The sequence below is a fragment of the Lissotriton helveticus genome, chromosome 7 (assembly GCF_964261635.1).
Source record: "Lissotriton helveticus chromosome 7, aLisHel1.1, whole genome shotgun sequence".
Classification (NCBI taxonomy): domain Eukaryota; kingdom Metazoa; phylum Chordata; class Amphibia; order Caudata; family Salamandridae; genus Lissotriton; species Lissotriton helveticus.
The window spans coordinates 1,774,442,570-1,774,464,076 of NC_136068.1; the positions used below are offsets into that span (position 1 = coordinate 1,774,442,570).

Consider the following 21,507-nt stretch of genomic DNA (forward strand, 5'->3'; position numbering starts at 1 on the left):
GTGTTTTAGGGTTTAGGGTAGTGTTGTAGTGTTTGCGTAGTGTAGGGTCATGCTGGGGGTAGTGTTTTAGGGTTTAGGGTAGTGTTGTAGTGTTTGCGTAGTGTAGGGTCATGCTGGGGTGTAGCGTTTTAGGGTTTTGGGTAGTGTTGTAGTGTTTGCGTAGTGTAGGGTCATGCTGGGGGTAGTGTTTTAGGGTTTAGGGTAGTGTTGTAGTGTTTGCGTAGTGTAGGGTCATGCTGGGGTGTAGTGTTTTAGGGTTTTGGGTAGTGTTGTAGTGTTTGCGTAGTGTAGGGTCATGCTGGGGGTAGTGTTTTAGGGTTTAGGGTAGTGTTGTAGTGTTTGCGTAGTGTAGGGTCATGCTGGGGGTAGTGTTTTAGGGTTTAGGGTTGTGTTGTAGTGTTTGCGTAGTGTAGGGTCATGCTGGGGGTAGTGTTTTAGGGTTTAGGGTTGTGTTGTAGTGTTTGTGTAGTGTAGGGTCATGCTGGGGGTAGTGTTTTAGGGTTTAGGGTAGTGTTGTAGTGTTTGCGTAGTGTAGGGTCATGCTGGGGTGTAGTGTTTTAGGGTTTTGGGTAGTGTTGTAGTGTTTGCGTAGAGTAGGGTCATGCTGGGGGTAGTGTTTTAGGGTTTAGGGTAGTGTTGTAGTGTTTGTGTAGTGTAGGGTCATGCTGGGGGTAGTGTTTTAGGGTTTAGGGTAGTGTTGTACTGTTTGTGTAGTGTAGGGTCATGCTGGGGGTAGTGTTTTAGGGTTTAGGGTAGTTTAGTTGTTTAGTGTATGCCAAAGGCATATTCGTTCTAAAAGTTTTCGTTATTTTAATTTGCGGCCTAATAGTACATGCGGGATTTTTTTTGCGGACTGATGGTATGCGGGATTTCGTCATATATTCGCTAATCATACTTTCTATGGCAAAATGAACCCCCTCATTTTGTTCCTTTTTAAATTAAATGTTTTAAGAGTTACCACTTTATTCCAATCAAGATGGCTTCAGGTGTGCCATACCTTTGTAATAAGTAGGACTGTTAGCACTCTAGTTGTTCTTTAGAACACTCTGGGACATTCTGTCATTGGGCTATAGTTGGGCTACATCTGGCTGATATTTGGGCTACATTTGTTTTTTTTGTCTCTGGTGGCCATCTTTGGGCTACATTGGGCTACATTGGGCTACATTGGGCTACATTTGGGCTCCAACATATATGTAGCCCAATGTAGCCCAATATATATTTTTCAAAGTTAATTTTCGTAAAAACCACTGGAGCCTATATCTTGAGACATAGCAAAGGCACATCGGGCTACCAGTCCCTACAATTTTGCCAAGTTTGGTGTAAATCCATTCAGCCGTTCAGGCTAAAAGTGAGGCCAACCGCCCTATGGAAAATTGCATGGGAAAAACACGTTTTGGGACCCCCCTTTTTTCTCGGCCCCCACAGTGCTGCGCAAGTACGTGACCTGCTCGATAACCCCCGTCCTGTGGCCAGTACATCACATCAACAGGCACTGACGGGACCAGAGGCGAGGGAGACGGTCCCAAATATTCAGCTGAAGTTTGGAGAAGTGAAATTTGTATGCATTTATTGCGAAAAATTGATTTGCTACAGGGAGAGTAGTGTAAAAAAATCAATGCTGCAATTGACAATCACAACTGTCCAAAACGCCCCAGAAAATAAATTATCTTTTTTTTTTTTGCTCCTGTTGAGCCCTTTATAATAAATCATTTTTGTTCCCCCCCAAAAAAACCAAAAAAAAGATAAAATCTTTCAAAAAATACAAAACAATTTAAAAAAAAATCAGAAAAATAATAAAAAAAATATAAAACAACAAAAACAATAAAAAAAAAGTTCTTTTCAGAACTACCTCCCCTTTATAAAAAAAATTGCTAGAATGTTTAGCACTCTGGCAACCTCTATTTACTTTTTGTTCGCTTCCCGGTTCGCTCGCCGGTACGCGAACCGGAAGCCAACCAAAATTTTTTTTTTTTAAAAAAGAAGAGTAATTATAAGGGAAGGAAACAGAGAGTAATGTTAAAAGAAAGACAGCTATAGGGAGTAAACCAGAGATACTGCTTAATAGATCTATTTACCGAAGAAAAGATGGAAAAGGGTATAATTGTGAAAAACAAAATAGATAAGGAAGTGAAAGAAAAAAATGGAGAGTAGAAGAATAATAAACAAGAGTTTCTTAGAGAATGTGAGTGAATGTTCAAAATAAGATTAAAACATGTGGAATAACAGAGAGAAAAAACAGAAAGCAGAAAAGAAGAAGTAACAGAAAAGGAATGATTGAAACAGCAAAGAAATGTAAATAACATAGGGGCATATTATCAACATAGGCGATAAAATTATCGCTGCTTTTATCGGCAGAAATCTGCCGCTAAAGCCGCTTTTGCGGCAGAAAACTGCCGCTAAAGCCGCTTTTGCGGCAGTTTTCTGCCGATAAAAACAGCGATAATTTTATTGCCTGTGTTGATAATATGCCCCTTAGTGTGCTTGAACTACAGGGAGTAAGCATAATGAACAAGTAGTGAAAGAGTGATCAGTCAGAGACAGTGAGAGTAATAGAGACGGAGTGAGTGAAGAAGAGTGAGGAACTATGAGAACAGAGGGACTGAGAAAAGGAGTGGAAGGAGTAGAGTAAGTAAGTAATAGAGAAAGGAATGAGGGAAGTAGCAAAGGCAGGAAACTGAGGGTTAAAGAAATGAAGCAGTGGAACTAATAGAAGTTAAATGTGATAGAAATGTAACGAAAAGAGTACAAAACAGTTACCTTATAATTGTCGTTAACTTAGTCACTTGTTATTTTTATACTTTCAATCTGTGAAAGAAACAACAAAAATTTGAAAAATATTAAAACATGTATTTAAAAATTAGAAAAGACAAGGGAAAAGACTGACAATCATCCAATTTTACAAAGAAATAAAGTTAGAGTTAAACATGCAGAAAAAAAGAGAAAGAAACGGTGATAGACAGTCAGAGACAAAAAGAAATTTAAATAGAGTAAATTACTTAGAAAGAAAAAAAGAAGATACTTTCAGTGACAGAAAAGAAGGATAGAAGAGTAAACTAAATTGAAGTTGTGTAAGCTACTAAAAGAAAGTGAGTAAGGTAAACTATATAAGGAAAGGGTGAATAATGAAAAGAGAGTGAGAGAGAGAGGAGACAGAGGAAGTGAAGGAAAGAGTGTCAGATACAGACTGAGTGAGGCATCTACACAATCTGATTCGTAATGTTAGGAAACACAGGTAAGGTATTTGAAAAACGTGCAATTTTTTTTGCTCAATCCACAATCACATCACTTGTGTTTCCTTGCTTAGGTATCTCATTGTGCAGAAGTAGTCTAGCATATGAATGAGTACGCAGAAGGTGAGCACTGTATGCAACAACTTTGACACTTACAGAAGCCTCAGCTTCTCCATGCCCCCTACACAGTCCTAAATATATACATTTTAAATTGACGGTATCTTTTTGCAGATGAAGTGAGGCCAATCTTGCAACATGGTGCATCTTTTGCACCGCCGCTGCGTCACAAAAGTGACGCACAGCGGCGCAAAAGAGACACACGGCTATCATAAATCTGTCCCTAACATTTTAAATGATTGATTCAGGATGACGATAAGGTGTGGACTATCCAAAGGTTTGTTTGAGGTGAGGCCTACTCAGGGTTGCAGATGAAATTTACGTTTGTTGAAGAGTACAGAGGAGATAATAAATGTGCAGGCCTACCAATGAAGTGAGTCATGTCCACTGCACTCTTGAACAAAGGCCAGACCTCTTCTGTGTCCCTGGACAGGCCTAAACCTCATCTGCACAATGTGATTCATAATGTTAGGAAACACAGGTGATGTAATTGAAAAATGTGGAATTCTTTTCCTCATTTCACAATCACATCACCTGTGTTTCCTTTGCTTAGGTATCTCATTGTGCAGATGGAGTCTAGCATATCAAAGACTACGCAGAAGGTGAGCACTGTATGGAACAATTTTGACATTTACAGAAGATTCAGCTTCTCCATGCCCCCTACACAGTCCTAAATGTTTACAGTTTAAACTGACGGTATCTTGTTGGAGATGAAGTGAGGCCTATCTTGCAACATGGTGCATCTTTTGCATCACTGCTGCATCACAAAAGTGACGCAACAGCGGCACAAAAGAGGCGCACGGCCATCATAAATCTGCCCCTAACATTTTAAATGATTGATTCAGGATGACGATAAGGTGTGGACTATCCAGAGGTTTGTTTGAGGTGAGGCCTACTCAGGGTTGCAGATTAAATTTAGGCTTGTTGAAGAGTACAGAGGAGATAATACATGTGCAGGCCTACCAATGAAGTGAGTCATGTCCACTGCACTCTTGAACAAAGGCCAGACCTCTTCTGTGTCCCTGGACAAGCCTAAACCTCATCTGCACAATGTGATTCGTAATGTTAGGAAACACAGGTAATGTAATTGAAAAACATGCAATTTTTTTTGCTCATTCCACAATCACATCACCTGTATTCCCTCAGCTTAGGTATCTCATTGTGCAGATGTAGTCTAGCATATCCAAGAGTATGGAGAAGGTGAGGACTGTATGCAACAGAGCAATGTACATTACTCACCTCCCTTGACACTTACAGAAGCCTCAGTTTCTCCATGCCTCCTGCACAGTTCTCAATGTATATCATAAATACAAAAAGTACAGAATTAATTATACATGTTAAATGGTTTATTTTTGCTGTTCTCAGAATGTATAAAATTTCACTAAAAACAGTGAGTTGAAGGTATTCATCATATAACAGCGGGGAAAAAAAACACAATCAAAATGATTGTGTTTAAAAAACCCATATAACATAACCAATCAGAAATCAGAACTCCTTAAAAGTAACTTACTTTCCATGACGTCAAAGGATGTCCTATGAACAGCTTATACTCTGTTGTGCTGCTATTATTTTCAGCCCGCCACTTTCTGAAAGAAAAGCTCTATCGTTTTGACAAATATGTTACATACAATAAATGACTTCTCGCTCTCTACCGCACATTTCCTCAAGGCCAAATCGTGTAAGAGCCATTTATAACTCTTGGAATTCTTCTAAGCAAATCCCGTCATTTTCTTTTTCCGCAACTTTTAGAAAGAAAACGTTCAAGATCACTTTCACAATCCTGTACTAGTAATATCTCATCCTTCTTGCTCACTCATGTTCCACATTTCCACATTTAACTTTTTACTCTGTACTACACTTATCCTCAAGGCCAAATAGTGTAGGAGCCATTAGAACCTCTTGAAATTCCTCAGAGCAGATCCCGAGATTCTTTCCCTAAAATTTTGGTTTTAAAAACACCAGGTAAGAATTTTTAAGGTCAAAAGGCAATTTTTTTTTAAGTTAAAACAGAATCATTGCAGAATGACCAGCCGTTTCTAGACTTTAAATAAGCTGTGTAATGTCCTGATGTTGTTTAAGGACCGTCATGATATATAATTGCTGCAGTTACAAAAGTCCTTCCTGATATTGACAACTGCGAAGCCACAACATTTTTAATTAAAGTTGTCAATTTTGTTCCATCAGGCCTACATCGTTGGAACATTAAAATGACATACTGGCCATATGTTCGTATAAATATTGTGGACAGCATTGCTGACTTACATTGGCTACACTCCATGTTGTGATCGGCTGATTTTACTAGCTTATTAAAGGACACTGATTTACTGTCTGGCAAAGTTAAATATATAAATCTTTCTGAGTCTACACTAGTAGTACTTGATACCCTACAGTTCTCGCAGTCATGCTGCCACTGATAAGAAAGGCCAAACAGGTGATCTACATCTACACCTTCATCTTGCAATACATCAAGCATATACATTAAAAACTCCTGACAATCTTGCTGAATATTTTGAGAGAATTGCGTTTGACCTGGACATTTGTCTAACAGATTTCGAATTTCAGACACACTTTCTATTTTTGTTCTATCAGTGCTACATTTCTCTAACACTCAATTCAGCAAGCAGCAAAAACTTTGATCCAAATTGATCACAATCTGTTCTTTTAAAGGTTCTAGAGAAAAGACAACATTAATTACTACATTAGCATAGCAGTTGACACCAGAACTATTTTCAAATTGAAAACCAACAACATCTTCAACAGAATCCTTTTTCTTTCTGCTTATAATTTCAGGTTCATCGACTTTTCGTCTTTTTGCTACAACCTCCCTACTATTGGTCACATTTCTTCGTTTCCGGCCTACCACACGTTTCTCAAATAAAGGATATTGAGGCAAATGTGGCGCATAATCTCTTCTTAACCTATTGTATTCCTTAACACAATCTAGATCCGCACAAATGTTTGTGACATCACACTCAATCAAGTACAATCCCGATAAAGTTCTGACTCGTGACAATGCCACATATGCCATACCCTCCTTGAACACAGAACTGCCAATATTCACCAATGCACTGTCTACACTTAAACCTTGTGATTTATGGATTGTCACCGCATATGCCAAGAAAACAGGAAACTGCTTACGGCGAACATATACGTCTTTTACAAGCAAAAACCTAGCAGAGCAACGACCAATTAGCTGTACTTCCTCAATGCCATCAAATTTAATTTTTAAAAATTCAATTCCATCTCTATTTCTGTATTTCACAAAATCAACAACATTACCCATTGATCCATTTACCAGACCTCTCTCAACATGTAAATTCCTTCTTAAAATTATACGGCAATTTAAGCACACATTCAGAGTCTTTTCAAAACCTGCAGTTTTAGATATAGTCTTCTCTAATGAATCCAATTTTGATTTCAAATTCTCAGACAAAATAATTGTTGATCCCATATGCTCTACTCTGTCAATAGCTTCCAGTTTCACAATCTCTTGGTTTTCTAAATGCAACATTTTGTTGTTGAAGATGGCACATTCTGCAAGAGTTGGCATCAAACATATTCCAGATTTCTTCTCAGTAATTTTCCGAAAAATATTCTCAGGCACAACGTCTTCTTCTGGATACAAATTTGACAGTAATCGTGCAAGTAAAGCTTCTTTCCCATGCTCGGTCACTTTTCCGATTCTAACATCTTGTAGAATATTCTTGTAATCTTCATCCTTCGCCTGACGCATATTTTCACGCAGTTCAGCATAATTGAAGTTTAACCATATATTGACGTTGCCAATGCTCCCTAGGCACTTCCTGGTATCTTCATGCGTGAGCATTTTGAACACAGGTTGTCCTTTCACTGGTGTCAGCTGCAGAAGATCACCGAAAACAATGATGTGTTTGCCACCAAATAACACATCATACTCTGTTTTGAGAACTTCTTGCATTCTCAAATGCACAAAGGCAAGCATGACATTGGAAACCATGCTTACTTCGTCAATGATAAGAAGTTTCATTTTCCTCAAGACTCTTGAAACTTCACAACAAGCATCTCCAGATAACTTGTGGTATTGTAATTTGTTATCATGCTCCACTGGCAGCATCAGTAGACGATGCAAAGTAATACCTTTAATGTTATGTGCTGCCAGTCCAGTTGGAGCGGTGACAACACAAGACAGCAATGACTCAGTCCTTTTCTGCAAATAACATGAAATTACTTTAATGAGGAAACTTTTTCCAGTTCCCGCTTCTCCACTCACGTACAGTCGGACAGGCTTCAACGACGTACATGAGCACTCTTTCTTCTCATGACTTAATCCATGATCAATTTGGTTGGTAACTTCGTCATATATTTTCCTCTGCTCAACGTTGAGTTGTCTTTCCAAGTCTTCTAAGTTAACCGCATCCTCCTGAGCATGTGCCATGGCTCTTTCCACTTCAATCATAGCAGTGGCAGCTTCATTTTCGATAACTGGTCCTCCTAGTGGATCCTGACTCAATGAAACAGAACTCTGACTGTCCTGAGAACTGTCTCTAGCAATCTCGGCTGCAATCGTTGCTTCCTGCTCGATTTCCGCATTCAACATTTCTAGATATTTGGGAAAAACAGGACATTCTATAGTCTCCTTGGCGGCATTGAAAGAGTCTTCGTAACAGAGGAAATCTCCAAGCAGTTCCTCTTCTGCACGCCAAGGCTTGAAAAGTTGCAAAAGTGCTAAATAGAAAAACTCTTTTCTTTCAGGAGACTTGCCACTCAATTTTCGATGATTTACCAATTGGCATTTTCTTTGCTTGACCAGACATCCCTCACTTCCAATTACAGCATACACTCCTTCATCAATATCTTCTTTGACGTTCCTCTTGAATATGTAATTTTGCAGAACCTCATACAGACAAACATTCTCGAGGTGACTGCTTCTATTTGGATAATATGTATCCAACATGTTGGTCTTCAAAATATCTGTACTGTTTGGCTCCTTTTCCGCCAAATACTCAATTTCCCGTACAGGTTTCAGAACTCGATTACGCGTTGCAGCAAGACCAAGACTCGCCCAAATGATACTCCTGGATTTGGCATAGAGACTTGCTGAAGACAACCGGTCAGAACATTCGTAAGCTCCGATTTCTCGATGCGACAACATCTTCAGACTGAAACTGTACAACTTCTTACTGAGGCTCTTTTCATGGGAAATGTCCTCCCATGTATCCTTCAATTCTGTCTTTTCTTTTTTGGTGATGTAAGATGTCACATACCGAGCCACAGCCATACAGTTATCAGCCACAAACTGTATATCCATGTTAGCATTCCACATGGACAAAATCACTGGGTTGTAGTCGTTGATGTACTTGGACTCTTCGTTCCTTTTCAAATTTTATGTATTTTTGGGTGATTTCTTCATCACATTATGTCGCAGCGAAGACATCAAACTGTTCACTCTTCCTTTAGAAATCACCGGTCGTGGAAAGCCGAAACGACATTTTGTGTAGAACTTGTCCTTGTTTCTGAATTTACGACAACAGTACTTTCCGCAACGATGGCTTTGGAAGCGTAAAACTTGTTCTCTTAGGCTTTTGTCTACCTTTGTCTTTGGAACAGCACATGTAGAAAACTGTTCTATGAAACTCATCACTAAGTCATCTGGATCTGTTCCAAATTTGGGTGCATCTTTGATCCACAGCAGCATATGTATATGAGGAGCACCTCTTGCTTGGTACTCCTTTCTCCAGAAGAAATCCAACACCTCTCCAAGAGGTGGATTTTTCTTGTTCATGATGAAAGACATCATAGCTTCAAATCTATGATTGAAGTACCTGCATACATTCACTGGATCCAAAGAGCACAGTTCTCCGGGTGTCTTGAATTCGATATTTTCAATGTTTCCATTTGCCTCTCGTAGAAATTCAAGTAAGTCTTCCCAACCATACTCGGCACAGCTGAGAGTGAGGAACCATGTGGGAGTTCCTAAGTTCCTCAGCATACATTTTAAATCACCATGACGACGGTACCAGTACTCATTAGTACCACGCTGACACGCCATGAGATTAATCAGGTGAGAATCCAAAATTTTGTCTTGCACATTGACTTTATCCATAAAGTCACTTGCCGAGATATTTTGCATCTGTACACCACTTTTCAAGATGTGGTTCACTGCATATGACAGTCCAGACAGATCGCTTTCAAACAGTAGATGAAACAAATAGGGAATGCATTGACGAGACCTAGGATCTTCTGCATACAATCGTAAAGTCCGGTATTCAGAAGCAGGAATTTGATCAGGTCGCTCATCATATCTTCCTCCTTGACCTGTTGGAAATAGCTGTGGGAAACACCGAGCTTCCAAACTTTCCTCCCAAACACTAATGGGACTTCCTTTGGCTTCTTTCATTTGAAACAACTCAATAGCATTCCCCATGACTTCCTTGGAATGCAAAGGATGAACACTATAATGTTCATATATTTCTTCATTTTTAGAGGGTTCTACTTTTTCAATTTGACCAGCACACAAATCGCTATCCTCTTCGTCACTTACTTCCTCTTCTGCAACATATACATTCTTGTAGTACTTATTGTTTTTCTTCAAATACAATGTTGCCTTTTTCACTTTCCTAACATCCACTAAATCTTGCCAGATTGTCGTACTCTTTGTCGGAACCCCATTAACTAAGATAACCAGAGGTTCCTCTTCCACTTTCTCTACTCCAATTGTATTAATGTTTTTCTTCAAATCTAGAGGCAAATAAACAACTCTTCCCTTTAATCCTCTCTGTAAATCTGATGGAGGCAATTTCCCTGACTTTGGCTCCATTCTTACAATAGCCTGAAAGGGATGGATACTTTGAATCAAAATAGATTCATAAGTATTTAAATCCTTCAATTCAGAAGGAATCTCAACCAATTCCAGATTATTATGAACCGCTCTAGCAGGCATCCGGTTTTGATTTAATTTGTTACAACAATAGGTACACACACGTTGATCCAATCCCAAATCAAAACAATTTTCTACCATCAAGTATGTTGCAAAATCCTTCCATTCACTATTATTTTCCCTTTCACTTTTCGCATATTAATCCCCTAACTTAATCTGATTCTTATAATAAGTGCGTCGACAACACACACAAGTGAAATTAAGGCCTCTCACTTGATTTCACCTGAAACGTGGCAATTTCCTTCTGAAAATTATCTGTACTGGAAACCTGTACACTATCTTCCACATTACCTTCTTCTTCTGGGTCAATTTCAACATTCTCTTTACTTGCAAAGTAACAAAACTCAATTTCTTCACAAATATTCTTCACATCTACTTCAGAACCATGCAAAAGAGCAGTGCATAATTGTTTAAGCATAATTGCTGGACTCTTAGCATAATACAACATTCTAACTAATTTCCTCACTTTATTATGATGCACTGCTGCCATCCTGAAATGATGAAAAACACTCTGGCATACTCTCCTGGAAAGACAAGCCAGTGAATGACCATGCAAACCTGTCACTTCTCTCACTCTGCAAGGATCTAATTCTTGCAACAACTTCATTTTCTGTTTTAAACTTTTCTTATTAAATGTCCGTACAAAATCACAAAGCAAATTGATGGAATCCTGTCGCACACTGCAAATACTACTACACTTCCAGGTATACACTAGTCCCTTAGGATGTCTTCCTAAAACCTCATTACCTACCACCTCTTCTGCCTCTGTTGTCACAAGTTTTTCTTTTTCAACTGGACAACCATCTTTCACCTCATAAGCTCGGCACTGGTGTCAACTGCATGCAGCAAATCATTATCCTGGAAATAACTCTCCTCATTAAAAAATGCCTCACAACTTGAACTATGCATCCATTCTCCTGAAAAAACTTCACAAAAATTACTATGATTAACTGTTCTTTTCCATCTACTATTTGTTTTGAAATCATAAATTGCCTTGTTTAGCTTCCTAATTCTATTGATTATCAAAATAAATAACTTTCGCTTAATTTCTAATGCCTGATCAATAATTTTCTCAACTTTTTTCTTTCTCTTATAAAAAGCCACTTTCTGTTGACCTTTCTTAATATTTTTTAACAAATTGCCAATTATCCTGTTGCGGAACATTCGTCTACGAATGTCCCTAAACTGATTTTTCCTTCTACTACCATGCACAGAGTTATCTCCTGCTCTAGCAGTAACATTTTTGATTGGCCTTTCCTTTCCGTTTAAATTGGTTCTCTTTTTCTGGACTAAAACATTTTCTGTAGTACTACTTTTTTTTCTACAAATGTTTCTTAGGAATGATTTCGTTGTCTTACCTGGAGCTTTCTTGGTGACTTGACGAGTTTTTATTGTAGAGGACTGCTGCAAGCATTTAGTAATCTGCTGTCTTTGATGTTTTGTAGCCTTTCGGTTTCGTTCTTTAGATGGCATTATGTACTTTTGAAATGATCTGCAGTTGAATGTGTGGTAAAATATAATAAAAAATTTTATTAACCACTATTACCAAACAGTAAATCAATAACAGTCGTCAAAAATTTAACACACTACTTGTCAATTTTACATACAATAATTTTTAGTGCATTGGCAAATTTAGTAGTCACAAATAGTAGCAAAGAAAGGAAATGCTTCTACATTTGACCTGTGCTCTTTTATATGTGAATCTGAAGTAATTTTATGAGCATATTTGACTATTTTATTAAGGACACTACACACAAGCTGTTTTTGAAGTTGTGTTTAATTTTAAATGAAACGGTTTACATGTTTACTTTTCATTTCCAGTAACTTTTAAAAATAAATGTTTATAGTTCCATAGGCTCAAGCAGGTCAGCTTCCCACCCTATGTCATACAATTCTGACAAATCGGCATCCTCATCATGTTCTTCATCATCCTCAGGATTTAAATCATCCAAGGGATCTACTTCCACTGATGTGTCAATCACAATTTCAATGATAATATCGAGATCAACAGATTGCTCATTATCACTCATGCTTGATGTTGTCGTTATCTTTAAAGAAAGAGAACAACAATGAGATGTTGCAGAGTAAGAGAAAAATCTCAGAGACTATAATTGTAAAATTGTTTAAAAAGAGTAACATTTTGCAGATATTATTTAACCATGTCCAGCGATGCTGAGGAGGTGAGGCCTATGTCCAATTTTTCAGTGAACAGTACTCATCTCTTCTTAACCTTGGATAAGCCTCACCAACACTGTGTCCCCTGCTAATACTTAAATTTAAAGGAGCAGATTTATGTTAACTGGCGCATCCCCAGGGATGCACCAGTTAACGTGCGCCACTGCTCTGCCACCCATGATGTGCCGCATTTACAATGCAGAGCACCATTGAGCAAAAACAGCACAGATGCGTCACGCATCTGTTCCACAAAAACGGCGCATTGCACGAATCACGTCGTAAGCGCGAAATGTCTACTGCAATGCACAGGGGCAAGCCACACATTGCAGGTGCATCACTCCTTATGCCTGTTTCAAACAGGCGTAAGGATTTGATTCAGCAATGCCATAAATGTGACTCAGGGAAATCTTCTTAATTTTACTGTGTTAGTTTTACAGGGCTTTCATGCAAATGACTGGCCACCCTACAACAAAACGCTCACATGAAATCTGACGCAGGTTTCATGTGGCACAGGACTTTACAGCATGACACATCTGCCTAGATGCATCAAGTTGTAAATATGTCGCAACATAGCAAATCTTTTGCACCGCCGCTGCGTCACAAAAGTGACGCACAGCGGCGCAAAAGAGGCACACGGCTATCATAAATCTGTCCCTAACATTTTAAATGATTGATTCAGGATGACGATAAGGTGTGGCCTATCCAGAGGTTTGTTTGAGGTGAGGCCTACTCAGGGTTGCAGATGACATTTAGGCTTGTTGAAGAGTACAGAGGAGATAATACATGTGCAGGCCTACCAATGAAGTGAGTCATGTCCACTTCACTCTTGAACAAAGGCCAGACCTCTTCTGTGTCCGTGGACAGGCCTAAACCTCATCTGCACAATGTGATTCGTAAAGTTAGGAAACACAGGTGATGTAATTGAAAAATGTGGAATTTCTTTTCCTCATTTCACAATCACATCACCTGTGTTTCCTTTGCTTAGGTATCTCATAGTGCAGATGGAGTCTAGCATATCAAAGAGTACACAGAAGTTGAGCACTGTATACAACAATTTTGACATTTACAGAAGATTCAGCTTCTCCATGCCCCCTACACAGTCCTAAATGTTTACATTTTAAACTGACGGTATCTTGTTGGAGATGAAGTGAGGCCTGTCTTGCAACATGGTGCATCTTTTGCATCACTGCTGCATCGGTTTCATGTGGCACAGGACTTTACAGCATGACACATCTGCCTAGATGCATCAAGTTGTAAATATGTCGCAACATAGCAAATCTTTTGCACCGCCGCTGCATCACAAAAGTGATGCACAGTGGCGAAAAAGAGGCACACGGCTATCATAAATCTGTCCCTCAAATTTTAAATGATTGATTCAGGATGACGATAAGGTGTGGCCTATCCAGAGGTTTGTTTGAGGTGAGTCCTACTCAGGGTTGCAGATGAAATTTAGGCTTGTTGAAGAGTACAGAGGAGATAATACATGTTCAGGCCTACCGATGAAGTGAGTCATGTCCACTTCACTCTTGAACAAAGGCCAGACCTCTTCTGTGTCCGTGGACAGGCCTAAACCTCATCTGCACAATGTGATTCGTAAAGTTAGGAAACACAGGTGATGTAATTGAAAAATGTGGAATTTCTTTTCCTCATTTCACAATCACATCACCTGTGTTTCCTTTGCTTAGGTATCTCATTGTGCAGATGGAGTCTTACATATCAAAGAGTACGCAGAAGTTGAGCACTGTATGCAACAATTTTGACATTTACAGAAGATTCAGCTTCTCCATGCCCCCTACACAGTCCTAAATGTTTACAGTTTAAACTGATGGTATCTTGTTGGAGATGAAGTGAGGCCTGTCTTGCAACATGGTGCATCTTTTGCATCACTGCTGCATCACAAAAGTGACGCAACAGCGGCACAAAAGAGGCGCACGGCCATCAAAAATGTGCCCCTAACATTTTAAATGATCAATCAATCAATCAGTGACACTTATAAAGCGCGCTACATACCCGTAGGGTCTCAAGGCGCTGGGGGGGGGTTGCCGCTACTGCTCGAACAGCCAGGTCTTCAGCTTCTTCCTGAAGGAGAGGTGGTCTTGGGTCAGGCGCAGGTCGGACAAGAGGGAGTTCCAGGTCTTGGCGGCCAGGTAGGAGAAGGACCTTCCTCCTGTAGTCGCTCTTCAGATGCGGGGGACGGCGGCGAGGGCGTGGTTGGCTGATCGGAGGTGGCGTTTGGGAGCGTAGAAGTTGACTCGGCTGTTGAGGTAGCTCGGGCCTTGGTCGTGAAGGGCTTTGTGTGCGTGGGTGAGGAGGCGGAAGGTGATTCTCTTGTTGACGGGGAGCCAGTGAAGGTCTCTCAGGTGTCCGGAGATGTGGCTGGATCGTGGGATGTCGAGGATGAGTCTGGCTGAGGCGTTTTGGATCCGCTGGAGTCTCTTCTGGAGCTTGACGGTGGTCCCGGCGTAGAGGGCGTTGCCGTAGTCCAGTCGGCTGGTGACGAGGGCCTGGGTGACGGTCTTCCTGGTCTCTGTGGGGATCCACCAGAAGATCTTCCGTAGCATGCGTAGGATGTTGAAGCACGCCGAGGAGACGCTGTTGACTTGCCTGGTCATGGCGAGGGAGGAGTCCAGGATGAAGCCCAGGTTGCGTGCGTGGTCCGTCGGTTTGGGTGCGGTGCCCAGGGCGGGAGGCCACCAGGAGTCGTCCCAGGCGGAGGGTGAGGAGCCCAGGATGAGGACCTCCGTCTTGTCCGAGTTCAGTTTCAGGCGGCTGGTCGTCATCCACTCGGCTACCTCTTTCATCCCTTCGTGCAGGTTGGCTCTGGCGGCGGCGGGGTCGTTGGTCAGGGAGAGGATCAGCTGGGTGTCGTCGGCGTAGGAGATTATGCTGAGGTGGTGTTTGCATACGATGGCCGCGAGGGGGCTCATGTAGACGTTGAAGAGGGTGGGGCTCAGGGATGATCCTTGGGGGACGCCGCAGATGACTTCGGAGGCCTCTGATTTGTATGGTGGTAGGCGGACTCTCTGTGTTCTTCCGTCGAGGAAGGAGATGATCCATTCCAGCGCCTTGTCCTGGATTCCGATGTTGCTGAGGCGCCGTACTAGAGTGCGGTGGCAGACCGTGTCGAATGCCGCGGAGAGGTCTAGGAGGATGAGGGCCGCTGTTTCTCCATTGTCCATCAGGGCTCGGATGTCATCGGTGGCGGCGATGAGGGCGGTCTCAGTGCTGTGTTTGGCTCGGAATCCGGACTGTGAGGGGTCGAGGGATCCGTTCGTCTCGAGGAAGGCGGCCATCTGCTTGTTGACGGTCTTCTCGATGACTTTGGCTGGAAACGGGAGAAGCGAGATGGGGCGGTAATTCTTGAGGTCGGTGGGGTCCGCTGTTGGTTTCTTGAGAAGAGCGCTGAGCTCGGCGTGTTTCCAGCTTTCAGGGAAGATGGCGGTGTCGAAGGAGGTGTTGATGATGTCTCGCAGGTGGGGTGCGATGACAGCGTCGGCTTTGTTGAAGACGTGGTGAGGGCAGGGGTCGGTCGGTGATCCGGAGTGGATGGAGTTCATCGTGCGAAATGATTGATTCAGGATGACGATAAGGTGTGGACTATCCAGAGGTTTGTTTGAGGTGAGGCCTACGCAGGGTTGCAGATGAAATTTAGGCTTATTGAAGAGTACAGACAAGATAATACATGTGCAGGCCTAACAATAAAGTGAGTCATGTCCACTGCACTCTTGAACAAAGGCCAGACCTCTTCTGTGTCCCTGGACAGGCCTAAACCTCATCTGCACAATGTGATTCGTAATGTTAGGAAACACAGGTGATGTAATTGAAAAATGTGGAATTTCTTTTGCTCATTTCACAATCACATCACCTGTGTTTCCTCAGCTTAGTTATCTCATTGTGCAGATGTAGTCTAGCATATCCAAGAGTACACAGAAGATGAGGACTGTATACAACAGAGCAATGTACATTACTCACCTCCCTTGACACTTACAGAAGCCTCAGTTTAATATTTCTCAGTTCAATATTTATTTAAAGAAGCAGACACGAATATGACCTTCTCATAAATGTGAAAAGTGTTTTGTTTTTTTTAAAAACGATTTTCTGGTCATAATTTGAAAACACAACACAGGTCCTATGTAGAAGCACACCCTATCAGTACTTAAATTAGCCAAGCACACATGGGGGCGTATTTACAAGGACCTTGCACCACGGGGAAATGTCTTAAATTAAAATGGGAAAAATAACATCAAAGGGACTCAAAGGCCTTGTAAATATGCCCCAAGCAACCTATGAAACTCTAGCAGTACATATCAAGAAACCTAATTGATTTCAAAAAACGTTTTTAAACACATCATGTTAAGCAATTATATACCTACATTCATGGGGAAGTGACTTAAAATGCCCTAAGACACATGAAAGCGTTTTTTTAAGGCCCTTGCACCATTTTAGCGTCACTTTTAACATGGCTATGTAACTCAAAGAATCAAAATCTAAATTTGCCAAGCACACATGGGGGCGTATTTACAAGGACCTTGCACCACGGGGAAATGTCTTAAATTAAAATGGGAAAAATAACATCAAAGGAACTCAAAGGCCTTGTAAATATGCCCCAAGCAACCTATGAAACTCTAGCAGTACATATCAAGAAACCTAATTAATTTCAAAAAACGTTTTTAAACACATCATGTTAAGCAATTATATACCTACATTCATGGGGAAGTCACTTTTAACATGGCTATGTAACTCAAATAAACCAAATCTATTTGTAAAACACTTGACACAAAGCAACATTTTAAATACACAACTTTCTTCATAATTTTCTCCTTAAAGCATACTAATCTCTATTTAAATTAAATGAATCTTTTCTCACCTTAGCAGATACTTTTTGAGTTTCAAAACAGTCTCAGACACACACCAATTTGTCTTCAGCAGAACAAAGGGTATGCACACCAGAGGCTGCAACCAACAATGGCACAGAAATGCTGTAATTCATCACACATATCTCTCATGTCACCCAATCAAAACTCTTCCCTCACTTTTTTCAAATCAACACCCTTCCCCCCTCTGCCCTTTCTGCCTTTTTTGCATAGCAACCACCTCCTGAAAGACCTCTCATGTTTGCAACTTCACACAACAATGTTTCAATTGAACTCTGAACTCTCAGTACATCTGCGTATCCAGTGCAATCTTTCATAAAATGATTTTTTCTTGACCATTCAAATTACATCTTTCAAAGAACTCATCCATGCACCCTAACTTTCTGTTTCCAGCAATCAAAATCCACCAATCACTGCTACTGATTCATTAGCACAGAAACTCCACAGTTTTTTTCATTACATACTCCTACTGTTTCACTGCCATTTCATTACCACACTTCATCTGACTGCAGCAGAACCTCCTCTCACTATGTTTTCTGTCTGGATTGCTGGACATAGTTACATCCATTGGGCTCAAAGGTATGCTGATAACAGAAATTTACACAACCTCAATTTACAAAATGTGGAAATCAACTGGATTGGCCACAGAGGATTAAGATGTCACCAATTGATACCATTGGTGAAAACCTTTTTGCATTTGCCAAAACCTGACCTGTTAATTGTGCACTGTGGAGGAAATGACTTGGGCACTTTGACTGGGGTAGGTCTGGAAATGCTTTTAAAGGACACCTTTGAGCAATTGATGGCACTATTTCCTCAAACTGCCTTGGTATATTCAAATATATGCCAAAGACAGAAATGGTGGTGGTCAAACCAATTTTGTCCACAAATTGAGAAATCGAGGAAGCATGTAAATAAATCTGTTTCAGCTTACATGAGAGACCATGGAATGGGCTCCATCTACAACAATAACTTGTGTTACTACATGCAAGATATCTACAGAGCAGATGGAGTTCACTTCTCAGATGAGGGGAACATAATTTTCATCCTCAATTTAAGACTGTGCATTGGTACCTACTTGTAGGTACCTACATCAGCCACAGGACCCAAAAGCTCTTTTCAGAGCTACCCTACATCTGATCACTCACAATTATTGTTTTACTCTAACTTTTTTCACTAACTTTCACCAAAGTACGCTCCCCGGAGCGCTACCCGGTACGCGCACCGGGCGCTAACCGCACGAAAATTTTTAAAAAATGCTTTTTTTCGCACATATGGGCCTCCTCAGCCACCCTCAGAAAACCTAGGGGGTCAGGATACGTCTACCGTGCCCCCTCCTACCCATTCTCAACATTATTTGCCCTCCATCTTGTATATCAAATCTACCGAAACACAAAATGGAGGACTCCCGTAACGCTGCCGGTTCGCGTACCGGGGCGCGCACCGGGAAGCGCTCGCTCAAAAAAGGTGGGAAAGTAATATACAGAAAAACGACTGGAGACACTTTCACCAAATATAGATTAGCTCATACTACATACCAATCCCTACCATTTTCACAAATTTGGTTGGAATTCCATTTAGCCATTTAGCCTGTAGACCTCTCTAAATACCCTGAGGTAAATTACTTCACAAAACACATCTGAAGTGTTGGAATTGACAACCAATTAAAATGTTACTTTCATTTTCTACTTTTTTTACCTGACATTTGATTGGTTATGTACCTGAATATATATAAAGAAAGAGAGAGAAACACAGCCATTTTGACTACTACTTCCTGAACTACATTGCAAGATCATTTTCACTGATAACTTAAACTTGTTTTTAAAAGGTAAGATGTTATTTTATAAATTTGAAAACATTTTCAGATAGTTATATACTATCCCTCTGTAAGAGTTAGACATTGAGAAAGGCTTGTTTATTGTAATTATGGATTGATTTAGGTTTCTGTGGTATAATTATGAATTTACTTAGGCTTTTTCACAGGCACTTTTTAATAGTACTACTTCACGCCTGAAAAGTACCTGTCTGAACTTAAACCCAACAGTGCCCTATTTCTACTGATATATTTATTTTGTATGCAAATTTCAGCACAAAAATGGAAGAACAGAACGTTTCCTTTGAAATTGTCCTAGAGATGAACAATGAGGAAATCATTGAACCCATTGACTTGGAATTCATGGATGAATCACGAGAACATGAACTTCTACAATGTGTAGAATCTGTGGATTTCTTACTTCAATATGAGGACGGTCAAATGTGGGAAGTTATGTTCAGTCAAAAAGAAGACATATCGGACAGTCAAATGTTAGACGTTCTATTAAATTTTGAAAAAGAATCAGAAAAATAAATGGATATTTAATAATCAAAAATTTTTTGAGTCTTTAATCATTTTTATATCTAATTCATAAACTAGTACCAAATTGATTATAATGTAAAGTCAGACTTATAGTATACTGTGCAACTTTATATTATCTCCAATGTGTATTTAACATCTCTTTATCATCTCCTGCCTCCATATTGTTTCTGCTTTCCTGACACACTATGGTATGAATTCCATATTCCACAATAACTTCTGAAACAACATGCAAGATATCTACAAAGGAGACGGTGTATATACATTTTTTGACTCTGCATTGGTACCTACATATTGCTACTTAAATAAAAAAAACGAAAAGAAAAACAACAAAACGAACAATCAATAAACATACAATATTTAAAAAGTCTATCATTCTTTTTTCCTTATAATACGCTCCCCGGACCGCTTCCCGGTGCGCGTACCGGGCGCTCCCCACGCAAAAAAAACAAAACAAAAAAAATTTTCTTTTCCCCCGCGGGGCCCTTTTAAAGCCTCCACAGCAAACCTGGGGGGTCAGGGAGGATCTGCTATGCCCCCTTATGGTCATTTACCCCTTTGTTTTGGCCTCCTCTTGTCTCTCGATCCTACCGAGAGACAAGATGGTGGCCGCTCCGGACTGTTTAGAATGTTGACAGACACCGGAGAGCCAATCAGCTTCGCTTCGCGAAGTTCCGTTACGCGTCAGGTACGCGAACCGGGGCACTGCCCGGAGCGCGCTTACAGATATATATATTTTTTTGAACGTTAATTTCTCAAAATCCACTGGAACACATATATTAAGACCTAGCAAAGGCACATCGGCTACCAGTCCCTACAATTTTGCCAAGTTTCGTGGAAATCCATTCAGCCGTTCGAGCTAAAAGTGAGGCCAACCGCCCTATGGAAAATTGCATGGGAAAAACGCGTTTTGGGACCCCCCTTTTTTCTCGGCCCCCCCTTGACGAAACCCCCCCAAATTTTTAGGGGCTGCTCAGAAACGAAATGTTCCATTTTCCTGAAAATTTCAGCCAATTCTGTCCTCAAACGCCAAAGTTATTAGACATAGAATTTTCAAAAATCCCATAGAGAAAAAATCCTAACTATATATACCTACTGTGAACCGTGATCAAGCAGTCGGTTTGGCTGCGAAACGCGTTGGTAACTTACACAGAGTATAATGGAGAAATAAAGAATTGAAAAGTCAGATCCTGCGAGTGCGTGTTCATTTTCCTGAAAAGGAGGTTTTGGACTATTGAATTCGGCGGGGCTCTGCCGTAGAACACGCACCGATCATAGAAGCGCCAGGGGTCAACCAATTCGAGCCAAGTTGTGGAGATATATATATATATACAAGCTCTCCTTTCACCTCCCGCCGTTTAGACGTCTGAATGGAGCACGGACCCAATTTTGCGCTGTTGAAGTATTTTTTATTTAACTCCAACAGGCAACGACAGCCAATATATATATACATATTCACTGAAAAAACCATAGGTTATAGACCATATATAGTTAGGAATTAGCATTTAAAAAACCTTATTTTACTCACACAAAACCATTGAAATTCCATATATAGTTAGTTGCACTAACTATATATTGCGCACCCGCAATCCACTGCTGATGATGTCACATATTACATCATTCATGACATGGTCAGTGACATCACTGATGACATCACTGATGACATCTCAAATGACATCACTGATGACATCACTGATGACAACATCCAGTGACTATGTTTCTGTAAAGTTAAAATATGTCTTACATATTGAAGAATGAGTGGATGTATAAGTGTCTGGACGAAGGATTTAGTAGGTGCATGACTGAATGTATGAGTGAGTGATTAAATGTGTCTCACTGAGT

The 21,507-nt window shown here is 40.5% G+C and overlaps 1 protein-coding gene across 1 annotated transcript in view; it reads left to right on the forward strand.

Annotated features, from left to right (window-relative positions):
• Nucleotides 1–21,507, forward strand: part of LOC144769706 (uncharacterized) — a 335,260-nt gene that overhangs the window by 186,116 nt on the left and 127,637 nt on the right. The window contains exon 9 of the mRNA XM_078653887.1: nucleotides 14,524–14,538. Within this exon, the coding sequence (XP_078510013.1) occupies nucleotides 14,524–14,538 (15 nt within the window). The remainder of the gene's footprint in view (nucleotides 1–14,523; nucleotides 14,539–21,507) is intronic.